This window comes from Jaculus jaculus, chromosome 8 (assembly GCF_020740685.1).
Source record: "Jaculus jaculus isolate mJacJac1 chromosome 8, mJacJac1.mat.Y.cur, whole genome shotgun sequence".
Classification (NCBI taxonomy): domain Eukaryota; kingdom Metazoa; phylum Chordata; class Mammalia; order Rodentia; family Dipodidae; genus Jaculus; species Jaculus jaculus.
In genome coordinates this window covers 107,640,122-107,663,280 of record NC_059109.1, presented here as the reverse complement: position 1 = coordinate 107,663,280, position 23,159 = coordinate 107,640,122, and the positions used below count along the sequence as shown (strand labels likewise).

Genomic DNA, 23,159 nt, shown 5'->3' with positions numbered 1-23,159 from the left:
GCTGTGAGTAGAGAAATTAAAGAATATTGGCTAAACTAAAAGTTGTGCTCATGTTTGGACTATTTTCTTAAATTTATACATTTGAGAGAGAGAAGGAGGGAGAAAGAGAAAAGTAGATGGGCATGACAGGGCCTCTTGATACTGAAAATGAATTCCAGATGTATATGCCACTTTGTGCCTCTGGCATTATGTGGTGAATTGGTTTTGAATGTAAATGCTGCCATAGCCTCAAGTACTTTTGATTAAGATTAATCTTAGTCTCCAACAGGAGGAGCCTGATGGAGGAGGTGGGGCCAGAGATCAGATCTGGGATCTAGCCTACAGGTGTGTGGAGAGCCATCTTGAACTCTGGCTGTTCTATTCTCTGCTGTGGATATATGATGGAGGGAGCCAGCTTCTTCCACCATGATAAAGCTTCCCCTGGAATCTGTAAGCCTCAAACAAGCCCAAAAGAAGGTAGCTACAACACATGGGTATTGGGGAATTAAACTTGGGTCAGTAAACTTTGTTAAGAAGGCTTTAAACACTGAGCCATCTCTCCATCTCATCTTCAGATTGTCATGATACATTTTCTTTACTAGGATCATCAGTGGATGTCTGGGTCACATTACAATATGAACACTATAGTTTTTGTTACCTCTTCAGTACTTTTTATTTATTTGCAAGGAGAGAATAAGAGGGAAAATGAGGATGAGAACATGAGCACATCAGGGCCTCCTGCCACTGAAAATAAATTCCAGATGAATGCACCATTTTTTGTGTCTTGCTTTATGTGGGTACTGAGGAATTGAGCTCAGGACATCAGGCTTTGCAAGCAAGCACCTCTAACTGCTGAGCAATCTCTCCAGCCCAGTTTTTGTTACCTCTTTTAAATGAACACATTTTAGCTTCAATGAGTTCTTTGCATTCAAAATATGAACTTCTATTTATTCTGACATTTATTGTCTTTTTTTTCCTCTCATGATTATATCTAACCAGAAGAGAATGTTTTTATTATTACTGGTCAAATTGATTGGTATGCCCAAGGCTAGTCACTGAAATAATATGTTATACATACACATTACAGTTATTAAAGCGACTAAGATAGTGGTTGAGTCTAGGGAGAGAGAGTTTTTTAATCTAAACCATTGAGAAAATCCACATCCTAGGAACTTCCAAAGAATTGTCATGATATGTCCTAGATTTTGCTTATGTGAGAGAAAAGGAATTCAGTGAAGATCAGGGAAACTCAATATGCTGTCATTTCAATTAGAATCAGAATGCTACTTGTGTTTGTTCAAAACTGAGTATGAAAGAGATTCATTGGTTATGAGCCTTCCTTTTTCACTATTATTCCAACTCCATTTGTCGCAGTGGCCCTGCTCAGAAGCGTGTAGCTCAGGAAGACCAGATTTCCTGACACTAATGATCACCTTCTAGGGGTGGAGCCTCTGTTCTTTGGAGACAGTCGTCTTTATTGGCTCCACAGACGTGGCAGAGCTCCAGCACTCATGAGTCCTTCAGATCTGTGCAGAGGCCAAAATGATGGCTGCGGACCAGCATGGCATGCCAGTAGAGCAAGTCTCTTCTGCCTCCAGCACACACACTCGGCTAGAGGTGCCTGTGCCCTTGCTCAGCAATCAGCATTTCAGAAGGAATATGCATAATGGCCACACAGCTATGACAGGAGGATGCTTTATGGAGACTGTCTCTCCTGCCAACCAAATGCCTGCATTAGTCACTCCAATGCCTCTATTGAGAGATGCAACATAACAGTATGTATGATGGCAATGTAAGGGTCCCCTTTACAAAATATGCTCAAGTTACACATTCCCATGACTTATTCTTGGTTCAGAAAATGAAAATATTATGTGCCACCTATTACTATATTCATGTTAATATTTTATAAAATGTTTAGATTATCAGTAGAAATTATACTTGGTAGGACCTCTAGGATGGAAAGTGCTTATTTCATGAAAGTGAGCTTCACTTCTGGGTGAACCTGCACACTCTTCACAGAACAAGGCAGAGGTGAGATTCTAGCACCAGAAAAAGACACAGGACCACAAGGACACAAGATAATTCCCAAGGGTGTGTGACCCAACACTAATCCTAAAGAAACAGGCGTGTTTAACCATAATTTCTGTATAGATAGACTGGCCCAGCAGAGAAACATGAATAACTTAATTTTCTGATGCCATAATAAGCAATTTGTCAGATTATTTAAAGATAATTAATTTGATTAAAATTCTTAGCCTCACTGTAAGCCATCTGTGAACATCTGAATATCCTCTGTCCATGTCTGGTGCATGCTGAGATATGCATACCCACAACTTCATAAAAAGTCCTGGCAAGATTTCTTGGATGGCAAGGCAGACAGAAGGAAAATACTGTCCCCAGAAACTGGACAAAATTGTCCAGAACAGCCAGATCAGGGCCCTCAAGTTAAGCAAAGACCAACAATATAATAGAAATGTTTACTTGTATATATATAAATAAAGGAATGAATTTTTAAGAACAGTTTGGGTAGTTCTTGTGGGTTTCTCAATGATCCCTTCCCTCCATGTAGCTTCTCTATGAGGACAGGAATGGCCAGAGGAACTGAGAGATTAGCTGCTGGGGCAAGCTGAACTGATGGGAGCAGAGGTTGTGATCTATGCCCAGCTACAAGAGGGGAACCATAGGTTCTCATGGCTTAAGGCAGCAGTTTGGGGTCAAATGTCAAATGGAGTTCAGTTGAGAATTTTTAAGAATTAGCTCATGGAAATGAAAGAACTGCAGAGGGAGACTTGGAACCAATGCCAGGGCACATAGGAGGTAGCAAGGAATCAAATAGACAATGAAATACTGGGCTGACTGAAAACTTCTGGCCCTAGAATCCATGTCCAGCAATGTGATATCAGTGGCCAGAGTGGCACATCATCTGCCTGAGGTGTTTGGGCTCAGTATCTAACTAGCAATGAACAGGGTGGTCTTGGAGTTATGTAGCGACTGGAAGAAACTCAGAAAGTCAGTCTTCACAGCAGACAGAGAGGGAGGGAGAAGGAATGAGAGCAAGAGGAGATAGAAGAAGAGAGTGAGTGAGAGAGTCAGTCTTAACAGCAGACAGAGAGGGAGGGAGAAGGAAAGAGAGGAAGAGGAGATAGAAGAAGAAAGTGAGAGAGAGAGAGAGAGAGAGAGAGAGAGAGAGAGAGAGAATAAAAAACAAAACATAACAGAATGAGTAACACTGCTGTCTAACTATTACAGAGGGAAAAATATTGGGCACACTTAGTCCAGGGAAGTTACTAATAAAACAAAACTAGACTAAAGAGAGGAATGACCAGTAACTACCATAACCTCAGAGGGGAGCAATCAGAACCCTAAGTAGATACAATATACCAGTCACATGTTTAGTTTACACATACACACACACACACACACACACACACACACACACACACGTGCACACACGCATACATACACACACACACTCGCACACACTCACCTTTATGCATACACACAAAGTAAAAAGGAAGAAAGTGTGACCTGTATTCAAGGGCAAAAGTCAGTCAATAAAACGTCCTTTATTGGGCACAAATGTGAATTTTTCAGGAAAACATCTCACTGAAGATATTACAAATATATTCCTGGACTAAGGAAACTGTATTTAAGGACAACATGGTGACAATGATGCAACATAATATCGATAAATGGTCAGAGACTATAAGAAAGTAACAGGATGGTGAATGTGTAGTGTGAAATAAAGATTCATAAGAAAGGCTCCCAGCAGATTTGTCCTGATAGAAGGATCCACACACTTGTGAGGAGGTCAGTTGTCTAACTTGGAAAAGGGGAAGAAGAATGTTAAAGGAGGCAGACAGCACAGCAGTATATTTATAATGAGAACCTGGGGAGGTGTAAAGAAAGAAGTATTGAAGAAATAATGCAGCAAACCTTCTGAATATATAAGGAAAAATGAATATGCAGAATCAAGGAGTTCAAAGAACACAAAAGTAGAAAAACTTAACAACAACATATTAAGATATCAATCAGATTGCGTAAAACAAAGCCAGCATGTTGGCAGCCATAAGAGAGGCAAACGATGTGTTAGAACAGAGAAGTACCAGTTCACTGATGTCTAACTTTCTGTCCAAAAAGATGCAGACCAGAGGTCACTGGTGATAGACACAAAGTTAAAAACTATCTGTGAAGGTCTGGAGAGATGGCTTAGTGGTTAAGGCAAAGCCTAAGAAGCCATGTTCTACTCTCCAGATCCCACATAAGCCAAACACACAAAGGTGAGGCAAGTGCAAGGTTATACATACCCACTAGGTGGCGCAAGCATCAGGAGTTAAATTTCAGTGGATGAGACCCTGGCATGCCAATTCTATCTCTCTCTAAAATAAAAATTAAAAAAAGAAACTATCTGTGAAGTAAGAATTCTATAGCCAACAAAACTATCGCAAATGAGGGCAAAGTAGAGAAGTTCTTAGGTAAACACTGACTGGAAGATTCTGTTTCAAGGAGCTCTACTAGACAAGACACTGAATGAAGCCTTTAGGCTGAAAATGCAAGACACCAGATGGCAACCTGAATGCACAGGGTGGGGTCAGAAAACACTGGGCACTGGAAATATGAGTGAGTATAGCTATATGATGTTCTTAAATATATGCATTTCTATTTTCCTATTATGTTTCCTTAAAAGATATAAGTCTGTCAATGAATAATTATAACACTTGTGGAATTTATGATATATGTATATATATATGAATAAGTAAAATGTGCAATGACAACATGAGCAACGTAGGAGAGACAGGATGGAAGTATTTGAAACATAACTTCTGTATTATAGTGAATAAAATTAGCATTGATTTAAAGTATTTTATGTTTTATTTGAAGGGGGTACATAGAGAGATAATGGGTGTACCAAAGCCTCTAGCCATTGCAAATGAACTCCAGACACATGTGCCACCATATGCATCTGGCTTACATGGGTACAGATGAACTGAACCTGGGTCTTTAGGCTTTGCAGGCAAGTGCCTGAACTGCTAAGCCATCTCTCCAGCTTAGTATTCTACCCACTTACATTGGTAGGACCTGTGAGGGCTGTGAACTTTCACTTCCCCATGTGTACCTATTACCTCTGCTTTGGGTTCAATTCTCCAATCCCCAAGTGAAGCCAGATGCACAAAATGGTGGAGGTAGCTATTTTATTTGAAGTGGTAGGATGCCCTGGTTTGTCCATACTCTGTCTGTCATCAATAAATAAAAATACTTTTTTAGGGCTGGGGAAAAGGCTTAGTGGTTAAAGTGTTTGCCTGTGAAGCTTAAGGACCTCAGTTTGATTCCCAGGACCCACGTAAGCCAATGCACAAGGGGGCACATGCGTCTGGAGTTCGTTTGCAGTGGCTAGAGGCCCTGGCATGCTCATTCTCTCTTTCTCTTTATCTGCCTCTCTCTCTCAAATAAATACATATAAAAATATTTTAAAATATTTTTAATCATAAGATATAGTTAAAATAGTGCTTAAGGGCAAGCTGTTGACAAGTAACACAAAAGAAAATAATACCCATTTCATAACACCAGTTCTGACCTAAGGAAAATAGATGAAAATGAGTAAATTTAAGCTAAAGAAGACTGAAGGAAAAGTATCATAAACATCATAGTGAGAATTAGTTAAATGGAAAACTAAAAACCAAGAGTGTTTGGTAAGGCATATGAACTAGAAGCCAGCATTCAAAAAGATTATCAAACGTGGTAAGTTCTGAGCTAGTATAATCAAAGAACAGAAAACTCCAAGTAACCAAATAAGAAGTGACATAGGACATGACATTACCAGTCCTCCAGGAAGTAAAAAGATTTCAATGAAATACTATGGACAGCTTTATGCCAAAAAGTTATATAACAGGTAGGATTGGACAAGTTATTAAAGTGGAATTATGAAGAATGAAAAATTAGCTTTCCTTTAAGGCAACGAAGAAATAAAACCCTATTAGTAATTAAAACTTTTCCCAAAAAGTCACTGGACCCATATGGCTTAATTGGTAACATTTAAGGAATGATTTTATTTATTTTTGTTTATTTATTTGAGAGTGGCAGACAGAGAGAGAAAGAAGAAGGGAGGGAGGGAGGGAAGGGGAGACAGAGAGTGAGAGAGAGAGGGAGAGAGAGAGAGAGGGAATGGGCGTACCAGGGCCTCCAGCCACTGCAAACAATCTTCAGATGCATGCGCCATCTTGTGCAACTGGCTTACATGGGTACTGGGAAATTGAGCCTCAAACCGGGGACCTTAGGTTTCACAAGCAAGTGCTTAATCACTAAGCCATCTCTTCAGTCCCTAAGGAATGATTTGAAAAGAAATCATGGAAATATTACACAAAACTTCTGGAGAATTTTGAGATGGGATCCTCTTCCTCTACCACCGGGCTAAAACTCAGCAGGGGATCAGCCCAACCTGGCTCCTCCTCTGAGCGCTAGTTCACACCACCACAAGCCCTTCCCCACTGATGGACAAGTTTCCATGCTCTCTCACTGCTTGCAAATTTATAAATAAATATAAATAAAAATATCTCAGAATGTCACTAGGCTTTATTTGTAACTGCTAAATACAAGATACTTATATAAAATTTTCATTTAAAGTGTTTCTAATTATAGCTTCCTTGGTTTTCAGTTCAAAAGATTTAAAAATAATACATAAAATCTAAAAATCAAAATTAATCTAATTGATTTTTTTGGGTCCCTTTCATTGTCCCCCAAAGCCTAAAAGCCAACAAGTATAGAGAACCTAAAAACATTGCAGCCTGAAGAAGCCACATTGAGTCAATGCCCATTTCCTAAATTATTTGGGTCTCTATTCTTAAAAAAGAACAATGAGGGCTGGAGAGATGGCTTAGCGGTTAAGCGCTTGCCTGTGAAGCCTAAGGACCCCGGTTTGAGGCTCGGTTCCCCAGGTCCCACGTTAGTCAGATGCACAAGGGGGCGCATGCGTCTGGAGTTCGTTTGCAGAGGCTGGAAGCCCTGACACGCCCATTCTCTCTCTCTCCCTCTATCTGTCTTTCTCTCTGTGTCTGTCGCTCTCAAATAAATAAATTAATTAATTAATTAAAAAAAAAGAACAATGATAGATACCCAGTTAGGCTTAGAGATCACTAAAAGACTGGCCCAATTTTCTATGTCCATAGTCATATTAAGAAGGGGAAAACCACCCCCTCCTACCCAGAGGACTGATCCTAGGCAGATAAAAAGAAACAATACACACATACACATAAGCACATTCTAATGTTTATTTCAAAGGTTATTAAACTCCTTATTGAGATTATTTAGCTTATTAGAAGTTATTATTTTTAGACAACATTAATTTTCTAACATCAAAAGTTCACATTTTATTAAATATGATTCTGCCCTTAATGATATTTCCAAATGCCTAATTCTCTGTTCACAGCCATAGGTTTAGATATTGCTATGCTTCTGCTGATGTTTATAAATGAGAACTTATGCTTTCCACTAGATTAAGCCTTTATTTTACTTAATATAGCATGTTTCTCTGTCTACAACAATAAAGTTTCTTTCTTAAATATTGTTCTGCCTTTACCAACTGAAGCCTCTAATAATCTCTAGTTAAGTCTGTGGTCAGAATGCTAAGCTTCTATGCTTTCCCACTGGGTAAATCTGTTACTTGTTCATTGCAATACTTACATCTCTATATTTAGATACTGCTCTGATCCACATATGGTTACCTGCTAGATAAGACCTTATTTGTCTAATAAAACTTTATTCTAGTAATCAAAATTGGGCCTAATTATACAAAGCTCATGGTTCGTATGCCAATAATCAAAGCTTGTGGCTTTTCCAGCTTGACACATTGTAATTCTTTTACATCTGACACCTTTAGCCTATACCACATAAAAGACTTTTAGTTTCAAGTTAAAAATGCCTTCTTCCTTACTTCTCCAAAAAGCACTCCTTTTCTCCTTACTTACCATCGAAGTTATTCACTACTTTTCCATAAAAGGCATGTCATATATAGCAATATTCATATATATATATATATATATATATATATATATATATATATATATATGACCAGATCATGATGGCTAATAGGCTTAATATGATCTGGGAGTTTCGTTGGTTAATGTCTTTGCTAATTATCACTCTCCTAAAGAGCTGCCTTGGCCTAGGAGAAAGCTTCCTGGGCCACATGGGATAACAACGTGACATGTATACAAAGTGGAATCCTAACATTCAGCAGGAAGAGAAGCCAAAACCTGAGGCACCCAGAAGCCGCATCTGCATTACCAGAACTTCAGTGATGGACTACAGCAATTGTGGAGAATTAAATGTTACTTGCCTGGAGCCAAACCTATTTTGGACTACATTAGCTTTTTAGAATAGCCATCTTGTTATCTTTCTGTATATGAAATGGCATCTCCAGCTGAGACACCTGTTGTTCTGCATTATAATTCTCCTAGCTCTACTCCCTTCAAGTTAGACTTATACATGCTTCAGAGTTATAGCTCATTCTCTTATATCCCAGGACCCCCGCACATCTACTATAGCTCAGCCTTTTATTTGTCTCTATTTCAACAGTCCGAATTTTTGCCTCCTCAATAACCCATTTTAATATTCATAGGCCCCTTTCTAGACTTCTGTTCTTCCAGTCTACCCCTACATGCTATGCAGACTTCCTTATCCTGATGCAAGAATACAGACAAAAGCCCTGCCACCTTACAACAGGGAAGTCTGCAAAACAACTCTGCTTCAAGTTGAAGAAGTAAGATAAGACCACTACACCCCTGAAATTCTATGGCTTCTTCCTTTCCCACTCCCCCTTTCAAAGAAATTGTGTCCATTTTTGTATAGAAGCAAAGATGCTGGGATGTTAGAGTCTCAGAGCTCCCCACTCATCTTCTCCTCCCCTTTACCACCTGGGAAAAACTCTTCAAAGGATCGAGCCAACTGGGCTGTCCAGGGGCACTAGCTCAAGCCCATCCATTCTGCTGGACAAGTCCCCCTGTCCTAAGGCTGTGGACATGAGAAGCCCGCGTGGCATTCTTGATCTCTCATTCTTTTGGCATTCATTCCTGAAGTAAGGTTTGTATTTTTCTTTTAAAAACTTTCTATTGGGCTGGAGAGTTGGCTTAGTGGTTAAGCGCCTGCCTGTGAAGCCTAAGGACCCCGGTTTGAGGCTCGGTTCCCCAGGTCCCACGTTAGCCAGATGCACAAGGGGGCGCACACGTCTGGAGTTCGTTTGCAGAGGCTGGAAGCCCTGGGGTGCCCATTGTCTCTCTCTCCCTCTATCTGTCTTTCTCTCTGTGTCTGTCGCTCTCAAATAAAAAAAATAAAAAAAAAAACTTTCTATTGACAATGTCCATAATGTACACAATATACCATGATCACAGTCCTCTCCCATCATTCCCTATTCCCCCTCTCAAATCCTCCCACCTACACTGAATCCCTTCTTCTTTCTGTAACAGGGTGCTAGGGTACAGGAAAGTCCTTGAACCCCAAACCCTAGATTAGTTTCTAATTTTAATCAAAGAGTTGAATTAAAAAGGAGACTGAGAAGGGTAATTATTAAATTATTATAATTATTGTGGGAAGTACAGAACCAAGGAAAGGTGCCCATGTGATGAGAGCTCTCACATGGAGGGCCTGAAAAAAAAAAAAAAGAACATGGGAAGAAAAGAGAAAAGAAAGTTCAAGGAGCTCCTGCCATCCGGGGAGCTGGAGGGGTAAAGAACCTATGTGGAGAGTCAGGGCTGGGGGGCCTAGCCAGCCCAAGCCCAGCTAAGGGAAATGCTCACCCACAGCTGCAAGTTCCCAAGTGGTCAGAGAGCCTGCCCTATCCTTGCAAAGACATTTATAACCATTTAGTGGAGGTGAGCTGTCTCCCCGGCTCCTGTGAACCAGAGGTATAACTGGTTGGTAAGGGCTAGGGGCTGTCTCAGGAAGAGGTTAGCCCTGGCACCAGAGGCTGAACTTGACCAACCACAATATTTAAATCCTATCAAGGACCTCCCTCTCAGGAGGAGTCCTGGCTGTTGGTAGGAAAGCAGGTCTGGTGAAATAGGCAAGAAAGAAAGAAATCATATCATTGATTTCTAGCAAGTGCAAAATTTCCTGCCCTTTTTACTTTCAGGAGTCCTCTCTCTCATTTCCATTTGTCTCTCTTCTATTTTGATGCCATAATTTTTCCCTTCTATTATTCAGGTCTTGTGTAGGTAGTATCAGCTACTGTGAGGTGAGGAATATCAAGGCCGCATTGTGTCTGCAAGACAGCATGTATATTATTCCCTCTGTCTCTGCATCTCTCTCTGTGTTAGCCTCCCATCTGCTTTCCTTTTTATATACACATTTTCCACTTCCAGGCTTATACTCAGATCCCCTTTCCCTGGGAACCCACTGCCTGCCATTGCTTCTAGGTTGGCAGTGCTGGCATGCATTACTCCTTGCCCTCCCCCTTGCTTACAACTCCTTCTCTGACTTGTTAGTTAATCAACTCCCTATTCCCAAAAGTGTGTTCTCAGTCCTCTGATTTTTGAACCCTAACAATCTAACAATCAAAATCCCCCTTGGATGCAGATGTCAAAATCCTTAACCAATTACTAGAAAATCAAACCCAGTCACATTAAATAAGATTACATGCCGCCAGAAAGTGGGATTTATCTCCAAACACAAGGGTAGTTTAATACTTGCAAATCAGTTTATGTGATATACTATAATATTAAATGACAAAGACGTAAAACAAAACAAATACTATACATGATGACCTGAGGAGAGAGAGAAAAGTATCTGGCAGACTGAACACCCATGTTTTGATTGCAAACAATATTTTTACCCAGGGCGTTGTGGCCACACCTTTAATCCCAGTACTCAGGAGGCAGAGGTAGGAGGATCGCTGAGAGTTCAAGGCCAGCCTGAGACTACATAGTGAATTCTAGGTCAGCCTGAGCGAGAGTGAGACCTTACCTTCAAAAAACTAAAAGAAATAAAAAATAAATATAAAGTAAATAAAAACAATATTTTCAACAAAGTAGTGGCAGATGGGAACTTACTACAACTTATTAAGAGCATCTGCAAAGACTATAGCTAATACTATCCTTAATCATGAATTCATGCCCTTCCCCCTTCAGCTGTGATCAGGGGCAGGGTAAGACGTTCATGTTTATCTCTGCAACTTCTACTCAACGTAACATTTAGGGTTCTAGTCAATGCAGTGAGGTAAATGAGCAACAACTAAGTTACACTCTCCAAATCCTCTCTATCAAAATTAGCCCTTCAAGTTTATCCTTACCATATAATTCTTGTTCATTATTTTCTGAAAGATTTTTTTTTGCTTCCACTGAGTCAAGTCTTCTACATGTTATTGTTTTTTCTTTCCCAATTGTGCATTGGGGTTTTATTCAACGGTTTGTTAAAGCATCTCCATTTTCTTTCATATATACGAAAACAACTCTAAGGAAACTCTTATGACCTCTCATTTGGGAGGGTAGACATGAAAGTCTTAGAAAGCCCAGACCAAGAGTTGTCTGAGGCCAAGAATTAGTTCATGACAATCACAGCTCAGTCTCTCTGTGCTCTATGTGTGAACTCTGGCATAATGCTAAAACAGAGGATTGCTGAAATGCCCATTTCCTTCCTGGTGTAGGAAGAACATCATCATTATTTGGAGACGAGAGCCTGAAGCCGCAGGACTGTCTCAGCTCCATGCACTCCAGCAAAGTCAATGGTGTTGTCTGGAAGTAGATCAAGCATCTGTCCGTCCTTGCCTAGACCGCACATTGGTATTCCACATTCCCCACCCCCAGGGTTGTGAACATTAGTTAGCAGAATGCAACAAGTGCCTAGTATTGAGAGAGCTCCCTAAAGGCACATTTTCCTTCCCCCTTTTTTATCTGCACTGAAGAAATGGCTTAGCCGACCTGGGCACAATTTTTAGACAACGTTTCATGTAGCCCCAGTGTCTAAACAGTTATGAATTGTCACAAATAAGTGGGCAATGATATGCCATTGGACACAGGTCAGCATTACTGACAGCAGGAGGGTGATAAGACCTCTCTAGCCCTGGGCTCTAACCACTTCATCTCACAGCTTTAACTCCAATTGTATGTTTTATAGAATTACTTTATTGCATGTCCCTGTAATCTCTCTGTTTGAGTTTATTTGTGAGAAATAAGAAGTGGCTTCCTGCTGTCTATGTTCTTGGAAGCTGCAGTTTTTGGCTTACTGGCTGGGCATTGGATGAAGCAATGATCACGTACCAGGGAGGAGGCCCTGGGCTATGGGAACCCAGGCCCAGTTATCACCACCTTGACTGGCTTGAGGATGCCAGTGGGACAGTTTTCTGGTCAGATTGTGCAGTGATCAGTTCTGAACATCTCTGCAAACTCTTCCAGCTTTCCCCCATTTCATATCAAGCCAAACCTTGCCCTACTTGGTACCAGGATCTGAAGGCAGAGCAAGAAAGGTCACAAACTCTTGTTGCGTCTCAGAGTCCTTCCTCAAGTATTCTTGACATTGCTATGGACCCATGTGTGTTGCTCCCACAGCCATGAAGGAGGTCTCTCATATTACTGAAAAACTGTCCTGGGTGAAGAAGGCTCCCTGGACCTGGGCATGTCCCATACATACTCCCAGAATGGATAGAAGCGCAGGTGAGCAGTTGGATCCTAAACATGGCAGTGGCCTTCTGAAAACCACATTCTAACCACTGCACATACTTTCCAGGGAAAATATTGATTCTAGTGCTGGGCGTGGTGGCACACACCTTTAATCTCAGCACTCGGGAGGCAGAGGTAGGAGGCACACTGTGAGTTCGAGGCCACCCTGAAACAGCATAGTGAATTCTAGGTCAGTCTGAGGTAGAGTGAGACCCTACTTCAGGAAAACAAAACAAACAACAAAAAAAATTGATTGTTAGTGAAGCTACAGAAATCTTCCAAACCTGAAAATAATCAACAAAAACACATTTTTAATTTCTGTTTTCATTGACAAAAATTGAATCATGTTTTATATAGTTTATGCCACTACAGTATGTAAGTGGTTCATAATATAGTTCTTTATGGCTGAATAGAAATACATTGCATATATGTACATTGTCATTATACATTTCTCCTTTGATGAACATTAAGGTTGATTCCACTTACTAGCTAATGTGAACAGAGCAGCAATAAGTATGGGTGAACAAGCCTTCTGTAGGAGGGTGTAGAGTCCTTTAGGTATATGCCCAAGAGTGATATAGCTGATTAGTTCCATTTTGAGCTTTTTTGAGAAACCTCCACACTGATTTCCGTGGTGGCTATACCAGTTTACACTCTTACCAACAGTGGAGTGTATTCGTTTTCTTGGTAAAGCCATTCTTGACAGGGGTGAGATGGAATCTCAAAGTAGTTTTTTTTTTTAAATATATATTTTATTTATTTATTTGAGAGAGAGAGAGAGAGAGAGAGAGAGAGAGAGAGAGAGAGAGAGAGGGAAAATGGGTGAGCCAGGGCATCCAGCTACTGCAAATGAACTCCAGATGTATGCACCCCCTTGTGCATCTGGCTTACGTGGGTCCTGGAGAATCGAACTAGGATTCTTTGGCTTTGCAGGCAATCGCCTTAACTGCTAAGCCATCTCTCCAGCCCCTCAAAGTAGTTTTAATTTGTATTTCCATGGTGGCTAAGGATATTGCATACTTTAAAAAATACTTATTGGCCATTATGTATTTCTTCTTTTGAGAAATTCCTATTCAGTTCTTTAGCTATTTTATTTTATTTTATTTGTTTATTGAGGTAGGATCTTGATCTAGCCCAGGCTGACATGGAATTCACTATGTAATCTCAGTATGGCTTCGAACTCATGGTGATCCTCCTACCTCTGCCTCCCTCCCAAGTGGTGGGATTAAAGGCGTGCACCACCATGCTCAGCTCCTTAGCTATATTTGATTGTGCTGTTTTCTTTAAAGTTCTTTCTATACTATAGATATGAATCCTATGTCAGATGTATAACTTGCAGATTTTTCTCCCATTCTGTAGGCTATCCTTCACTAAATTTTTTCTGCTGTACAGAAACTTTCTTACTTTAGTGAGATCCCATTAGTTGATTATTGACCTTATTTCCTGTGTAACTAGAGCCCTAATCAGAAACTTCTTATCTATTTCTATATCTTAAAGTGTTTTCTTTACTTTTTTATTTAACAGTTTCAGAGTTTCAAGTCTCATGTTAAGGTCTTTGATCCATTTGGAGTTGATTTTTGTACATAGTAAGAGATAAGATAAGATAAGATAAGAATTTAGTTACTTCACTCTGCATATAGTGATCCAGGTTTCCCAGCACCATTTTCCAAAGAGACTACCCTTTCTCCAATGAGCTTTTTTTCTTTTTTGTGTTTTGGTTTTTTCTAGGTAGGTTCTCACTCTAGCCTAGGCTTACCTGGAATTCATTATGTATTCTCAGGCTGGCCTTGAACTCACAGCAATCCTTCCACCCCAGCCTCCTGAGTACTGGGATTAAAGGCATGTTGCAGCATGCCAGGCTATTTTTGTCAAGTTTTTTTCATTTGTTTTTCTGAAAAAAAGGTCAATATTTACTGTATTGTTTTAGTTAATATAACCATCACTATTCATTTCATTCTATCACATGATTAAAAATATGACAGTCTCCACTTCTTTTCTCTGTGGTTGCAATATTGATACGCAATTTACGCTCACTTTCCCATGCAGTCAGCCCTGTGTATTTCCATAGTGGTTTCACCAGTTTAAGCTCTTACCAACAGTGAATAAGGGTTCCTTTTCCCCCACACCCTCATTAGCATTTGTTATGTTTTCTCAATGAAAGCCATTCTGAGAGGAGTGAGATACATATTCAAAGATATCATCTACATATTCAACTAACCGTGGTTGGAAAATACTAGAAGAAAATTGCATTTCAACTAAATATGTGAAGATTTCTTTTTCTTGATGTGATTCCCCATGCAATATAACTATTTACACAGAGTTTACATTACACTAGGTTTTATAAATCATCTAGAGATGGTTTAAGGTAAAACAGGATGATGTGTAAACTACATGGAAATACTTGACCTCTTTATATTAAGATTTAAGACTTTAGTATTTTAGGGGCTCCTGGAACCAATCCCTATGAATACAGAGGCACAATTCTTTTAGGACCCTGAGTCATCCTTACCATGTTGACTCTGAGCTTGTCCACATGACTGTCCTTGAGAATAAGACAATTCAATGTGATACTGGCAAAGACTGGAAATGCCCTTGGACTCTATGGCTGGTATTATCATGCACTTCTGCCATGTCATGAAGCCTAGAAGGGCCAGCCAGGTGGTGAGAGAACTGTGTGACATGTCAACCCCCTCATAGCAGCCATCAGACAACCAGCATTCTCAAGCACAGCTGCCCAGCCACTCACTCAAGAGTTAACTACAGGGGCTGGAGAGATGGAGATTGCTCAATGGTTAAGGCTCTTGCCTGTGAAGCCGAAGGACCCAGTTTTGATTCCCCAGTACCCACGTAAGCCAGATGCACAAAGTGGTACCTGTGTCTGGAATTCATTTGCAGGAAGACCTGGTGTGCCCATTCTCTCTCTTTCTTTCAAATAAGTAAGTGAATAAATAAATAAATAAATATTTTTAAAAAGAGTTAACTATAGAAAGATGAGTGAGCCCAGGGGAACCAGCAGAACAACCACTGAGCTGAATCTCGACTCAAAGTGTTGTCCTCATAATCATGTGCTAAACAAATGCTTATTTTAAGTCACTAAGTTCTGAGGTTTTGTTGAGCAGCAAATGCTAACCAATACTCACTTGTTGATCAGTCCATAGGGCGGAAAATTGGGAAACCATAGAATAGTAAAGGAATTTCCCATTAGTTGCTGTTTTATTTAATGAAATAAAATGCATGAACTGGAGGCTGCACTTTTACCATAAGAATGCTTCTGAAAACAGGCCTTTGTTTGCACAGACCTCCTCAGGGATTATAGTGTCCAGTGTAGACTATCCCCTGAAATCCACCCTTGATGTCTTAGACCACATTGGGAAATGAAGGACAGCCATATGGTGTCTTGATTTCTTTCCTCTTCATTCTATGGGGTGGGGAGCATGTCTTGGTCTTGGTGAGCTCCTTGGAAGTCATCCAGAAAGTCTGTCTAAGGAAGATTTTAAATAATACGTTGTTCTATCAATGTTATTAGGAAAATCCTTTCTCTGGCCAAGTTACAAATGCCAACATGCCCCATAAAATGTCATCCTAGGGCTGGAGAGATGGCTTAGTGGTTAAGGCACTTACTTAAAATGCCAAAGGACCCAGGTTCGCTTCCCAAGGACCTTGTAAGCCAGATACACAATGTGGCACAGATTTCTGGAGTTTGTTTGCAGTGGCTCTAGGCCTTGATGTGCCCATTCTCTCTCTCATTCTATCTGCTTCTCTCTCTCTCTTTCAAATAAACAAATTAAAATAAAATATTTTAAAAGGGTGATTCTAAAGCCACAATACAGAACAAACACCATTAATATCACTAAATATTCCTGATGCTGTATACTTCAAGGAATTGTCTCTGGTGGTTGTTACTGCCATTGCTGGGACATAGCAAAACATTTGGGTGTTATAGCTCATTTCTCCAGCTGCTTCCACCACTGGTCAGAACCCTGGATCTATCAAGTCTATCTTCCATGCATACCACTTCCTAACTTTTAACTCAAGAGATTGGGTTAGAAAGATTGGTTAGATCTGGGTAGAAAGTAGACCTCTATAAATTCCAAAACCCATGCCAGCTAGCTGAAATTATTGTGTGAAACTGATGTAATAAAATGGAGGCAGTAATGGATTACCAAAAATGTAGATTCAGACATACTGTGGATCAAAACAAATTACATTTCAGCATTGGTTGTATTTATTTCCAAGCTCAATTAGATACTTTTGCATGTGTTAAAGAAGGAGGAATAGACTTCTCAGTCTACTGTGAAGTAAAAGGAGGGAAGTTGGCTGAGGTCTAAGAAGACACGCTGGTTTTAATGCTGATCTTAATGACCTTGACATAGTGTGGATTATTCAAGCAAAGTATATAGAGGTGTGGAACAAAATGCTCCTGAGTGAGAAAAGAATGGTGGAGACACTTAGAAATTTCTTTCATTTTCAATCTAGCTACTATGCCAGGCCATAAGTTGTGGAGACATGCTGTACCTTGGAGCTGATTTTCCAGGAACTCTTAACCGAGCTAAACATCATCTGTGAGCCACTCTTCTTATCTCCAATCAATGAGAAATTTCATCCAGTAAGTATTTCTTCCCCACTGCTCATGCTGCCCTGATTGGCTCCCACTCCATCCCTTATGAGAACAGGGCTCTGTGCCTCTGGCTTGGTCACATCCTCACTGCAGTTTTTACACATCTTTATCCTACGCTCAGCCACAGCAGCTTCCCAGAACACAGATCTGGCTACAGCCCTGCTACCTGAAACCTTCAGGCTCTCTACAGCCAAGGGCAAGGGATCAAGGCTTCCCACCTGTAGTGCCCCGTTCCTCCACCTCACTCTGTGTTATCATGTCAATTAAACTTTGGCGCATTCTCCAAGCTTTCACAACCTGAATCTCGTAGCATGGGCCACACCGTGTTGCACAGCATGGACATTGGGGCCTTGTGGGGTGACAGGTCAGGTGAGCCTGAACTTTCTAGTCTGACACTCTGTTGTCCAGCACTCCCCTTGGCTTGTCACCTACCTTTTCTCATAGGCACCTGGAAGCGTGACTATCCTGAATCCACTCTCCCTTAGACAGCTGGGGTCCTTGGTGGCGGGACCCACTTCCCTCTCAGGCCACTGCCTTTCAGCATCCCCATGTTTTTCCTCAAGACACAGGCACTTCTACAATGACTTCTGACACCCCTTCATTCAAACCTGGAGCTCAGAGTTCCAACCCCATATCTGCTTTCAGAGACAACCTGGCATCTCTTCATCAAGATTCCTGTGTCAAATTCAAGCTGCTTGTGGTGCCTGTTTCTCTGATTCACACAGGCCAGGCAGATTTAAACACTTGCTTTTACCCAAACCAAGAACTTGAGAAATGGTAGGCATTTGTAACAGGTTTTTGCACAGATGCCAAAGTACCCTCCCAGTTTCTGCAAGGCTCTAGCTGGCCTCACGTCTCTACTCTTTCCTTAAGTGTAACCAGATGGTGCTAAGGTAGACAGTGCTCACCACTCGTGGGCCTGCCTGTCAATGGATCTCATAGACTCCTTTCATGGGCAATGCTCCCCCACTTGATTTTACCTCTGAACTTCCTCCTGACCAGAGCTATCCTAAGAATGGCTACACCTTTCCAGGGACAGTCTCCTGTACTCTGGATCTAGCCACATTGTCCCACTCAGACTGACAGCTCCTTCAGTCTCTTCTAAAGTGCTCAGTTCTTCCAGGTCACTGCTCTGAAATCATTTCAAGTTCAACACGTCCTTGAAACTCCTCTGGCCACTCTGAACTTCTATCAGCACGAGCCACCATTATCTCCTCATTTCCTTCCTCCTCAACCTTATTGCTGTGGGCAGGTGTCCCTGACCCCAGCTTCCCTCAACAAGCAGCCTGATGATCTCTCCAGAGAGGCCAAGGGGCCAGTCTCCTGCCTCCCCAAGGTTGTTCTGCAGACTCCCAGCCTTTGTGCTTTTCCCTGGACATCTTCCCTTCAACTCCCATGTGTTCTTGCCCAGCTTAGCCAAAACCAAGCAGCCTTTCCTTTTGAGCACAGCTGCATTTTGAAGGTCTGTGATTTCCTTGTTAGTTAACATAAAGAAATTGCTGCTCTCTCCCCTTCCCTCTTGACTTTCCTCTTCTCTCCTTCCCTTTTCCCCCTCTTCTCTCCTTCTTATCCTTCCCGCCATTCCCCTTCCCTCCTCTTCCCTCTCCTCTTCTTTTTCCCTCCCTTGCTCCCTCTCCTCTCCATTCACATCCTGGGAGAACATTCTTTGTTATCCCCTGTTCCTGCAGTGCAGTGACCTCTCAATTTCTCTCTCTCTCTCTCTCTCTCTTTTTTTTTTTGGTCTTTTGAGGTAGGGTTTCACTCTAGCTCGGGCTGACCTGGAATTCACTCTGTAGACTCAGGGTGTCTCAATTTCTCTTGCAGTTCCTATGAAAGGATATATGCCCTGCACAGCCATGGACCACTGCGCCCTATCATCCAGGATCCTCTTTGCATGTTTCTATGCATGAAATTCTGTAATTCAAATGTCCTTGCCTACCTTAATACTAAATGACTTGGACTGAGGACATAGTTCAGTGATGGAATCCCTGCCTAGCATGCAGAAGACCCAGGCTTCATTCTCCCAGCACCACACACACAAAAATTAAATAATCAACTTATCTTCCCTTTTCAATTTCTACTGTTTCATCTAGCAAGTTTCCAAGAAACTAATGATCTTCTAGTAGAAAATTTGAAATGTCAAATCACCCACTTATGACAGCATAAACACTTCTAGTGGATTTGTGAAGGGGAAAGTGGAGAGGGGATTATCACGGTTTATTGTGTATAGTTATGGAAGTTTTCAATAACAATTAAATATGAAATACTTCTCCAATTGCCCCTACATGTGTGTCTATATCCTCAGATGTCCCTCTCATCTTGCTTTTGCCAGTGGCCTCTTTCTTGTGGGGTGGCATCCCTAACAGTCCTGCCAGCTAGAGCTGGTACTGATGTTCCTTCTCCATGGAAGTTACCTTGGACCATCATTGTTCAGCGTCACAGCTGCTGCCCTCAGCTGTTGGTCTACGGTGTCTGTTCCTACTCCTTTCATCCTCTACAAAATACTCAGGAGGGAGGGGCCATTGAGTGCTCCTTCACTTTCTCTGCATTTTTGCACACTAGTTTCATTCCTTGGGTTTTTCTCACCTTCCCCCACCAAGTCCCACCACCTCATTCCAGAAACCCCTCCCACAATGGCATCCACTCACCTCTAGCTCTTGTAACTCCTCCTCCTCCTCCACATCATAGGACAAGGTGTGGATTTTGATGTCATCTGCAGAAAGATCGATGAACTTCCCATCAGGGTACTCCAGGCTATCTTTGGTGGGTGACCTGTCTTCAATGAAAGTGGTCTCACAGCAGTCGGCGGCCACACCATCTCCCCAGGAGCGCAGCACACCCTCGGAGTACAGGATAATGTTAGGGCGATAATGGGACTCCACCGACTGCTGCAGGGTGTTGGGGTCCAGCAACTGCTGCACTGGCTCACTCCTGCCACTGTCCAGGCTGCCTGGTGCCGCGCTGGCCACCAGCCGGTGGCTCTGGTACTGGGGAGCTGGGTAAACAGACACCAGGCCATCTCTGCTCTCAGCCATGAAGTTTCTGGTGTTAATTAAACCATTCCTCTTGCCAGCATCACTGATCTTACTGTGTACCAGTACGCTCTTCGGTTCAACAATGCCATCCATGGTAGGCTCCCTTCCCAGCTGGGCGTCAGGCTGGCGTGCTGGACTCACACGTCACACATGCCTCAGGGGACCCATTTTCCTGGAGGAGTAGGAAACAGAGATTACTGAAAAAAGCACACTTGAAACAAAGCTCATCACACAGGCCCATAGTGCTTCAGATTAGACTAGTCATCTGATATGCACAGTAGCAGTGCAGTCAGATAAATATGCAATCTATCCTTGTTCACTGAATTCTAAAAAGGCTCTATTAGAGTGCCAGCTCAAAACTGACTACCTGCATTTCTATAGTTTTTGCATCCAAATGGAGGAAGCTGCAGGAACTGGATCAGTGAGGCCCTTCAGAAGCCTCTGACTGCTAGAGGCATCCTGAAACACAGGGAAGCTTATCACATTAGCATTCTACCAGCCCACAGGGAACTATGATTGTACCTCTGTAATGGGGATTGACTTTTCCAGGCATACGACTACTCACTTAAGAAGGAGGATGCACAGCCAAGGAAAACAAGTTATAATACAATGTCTCACACAGACTTTAAAGATGAAGGACGGGAAAACTCGCATGGTCAGTACTATAGCTGGACAACATTTTCCATTGAAGACATACCCATGTGTACATACAAGCACATTCTACTGTACCCAAATGAAATGAGCCCCACATTTACCCAAGTCTCCTGGAAGCTTCCTTGCCTTGGTTTACTTGACTTAGTTGAAATGCTATGCATTCAGTTTCCATGGAGTATTCCAAATTGTTTATCCCTTTAGGTCTAGGTTTGCACAATATTGAAAGAGAGAGGAGAAGTGGGAGGGAAATAGGATGGAAAGGGACAGGGAAGGGATAAGAGTTTAAGATTTTAAGAAGTTTAATGCTTTTTTTCCAGCTTGCACATTGATAATATGCATAAAACATTTCATTCATTTTCAATAATAGCTGTTTTTTTTCTTTTCAACTTTTTTTTATTAACAACTTCCATGATTATAAAAATATCCCATGATAATGCCCTCTCTCCCCTCACTTTCCCCTTTGAAACTCCTTTCTCCATCATATCCCCTCCCTATCTCAGTCAGTCTCTCTTTTATTTTGATGTCATGATGTTTTCCTCCTATTATGCTGGTCTTGTGTAGGTAGTGTCAGGAACTGTGAGGTCATGGATATCCGGGCCATTTTGTATCTGGGGGGAGCACTTTGTAAGGAGTCCTACCCTTCCTTTGGCTCTTGCATTCTTTCTGCTACTTCTTCTGCAATAGACCCTAAGCCTTGGAAGGGATGATAGAGATATTGTAGTACTGAGCACTTCTGTCACTTTTTTCCAGCACCATGATGCATTCTGAGTCATCCCATCACTGCCATCTGAAAAGGGAAGATTCTCTACCAAAAGTGAGAGTAGTAAATAATAGCTGTTTTATTTGGTGATAGATACAGAAATCTAAATTACAGTCTGACCAAAGGAAGAGCAGTAGAGAGGACACCTTTGTGACTAATTGCAAAAAGATCTGAGAATATATTCAAATGACCAGGTCAAACTACAGCATATGCACTGTGAGACAATGAGTATTATTAATGTAACGCCATGTTCAATTTAAGAGAGGTTAGAAATACACCATCACCTCTGCTTACATGGCTTTGCAATCTGAGAACTGAAATCATTAATTAAACTGTTTGAATAAAGATCCTTTGGGTAACCAATCTGCCACAGGTTTGTTTTATGGCAGTTACCTTCTCAATGCTAGGATAAAAAAACCTGACCTAAAGCAGCTTATGGGAGGAAAGGGTTTATTTCGTCTTATAGTTTCAAGGCAGTTTCATCACAGAGGGGAACACATGGGAAACCAGGCAGTCAGGTTTCACATCTTGTCATATCTCTTGGAGGAAGTAGTGCAAACCATCTAGCTCTGAACCCCCAGTGAGCTGGTGTAATAAACTTCAAGGTCTGATCCCAATGATACACCTCCACCAGCAAGGCTTCATGTCCCAAAGGCTCCATAGCTTTCACAAATGGCCACCAGCCAGGGACCAAGTATTCAAAACATATGGCGGGGGGGGGGTGGTGGTGGTGGAGCTTTTCACATTTAAACTCTGTGTTTGATAGTCTTCCAGGCGAGCATGATGTGCTTAATGAGACATTTCTGGCTCAGGCATCAATTTCTCCAACTTTCCTCCTACCACAGAGAAGCCACTGCCTGTTTTCCAATTCAGCCCTCGTATCATCTATGATCTGGTAGCTATACCAGCAAGATGTGAAGAGTCTTGAAGACTCACTTCTCATATGGAGTGTGTGTTCCCTAAACACTTGTAAATATCTCGCAAGAATATGTGTGGTTGCATTTGTTCATGTTAAATCTCTTCCCCTAGGTCATATATTCTTCCCCAGACAGAAGTAACCTTTCCATGTGCTGGTTTGCTCTCATCATCTCTTGAATTTTCCCTACAATGCCTGTTGTTGCATCACTCGGTCAGAGTGATAGCTCTTGAGGTCAGCATTTTCCTCTTGCTTCAGTAAGAGTCCAAGCCCAGGGAATCAGTGTCATATTTCCCATTTTGTGCATGTGGCATGGAGCTGGTGGTCAGTATCTGTGGTGGTTTGAATAGAATAGATGGCCCCCAATATATTCAGTTGTTTATTTGTTTGTAGTTTGCATCTGTAGCCACCTGCTGGAGGCAATGTCACTGGGTGGATCTTAAATTGTGGTGATGGGTTTCAGATTTCAACCTAAAGATATGCAAAGTGTGCCTAGCAGGAGTTCCTGGAGTGTGATGTGGCTTTTGACCTTTAGACTTGTATTTCTTTCTCT

General features: G+C 41.6%; 1 protein-coding gene across 11 annotated transcripts in view; it reads right to left on the bottom strand.

The window, feature by feature from the left end:
- The window catches only part of Syndig1 (synapse differentiation inducing 1), a 202,966-nt gene that overhangs the window by 99,379 nt on the left and 80,428 nt on the right, over positions 1–23,159 (bottom strand). For 10 of the 11 annotated variants that reach the window (XM_045155723.1, XM_045155720.1, XM_045155722.1 and 7 more), the window contains exon 2: positions 19,890–20,448. In XM_045155723.1, the coding sequence (XP_045011658.1) occupies positions 19,890–20,369 (480 nt within the window). In that variant the 5' untranslated portion in view covers positions 20,370–20,448. Of the gene's footprint in view, positions 1–19,889; positions 20,449–21,031; positions 21,054–23,159 lie in introns of those variants that run through there. The other variant, XM_045155725.1, reaches the window with a different exon arrangement.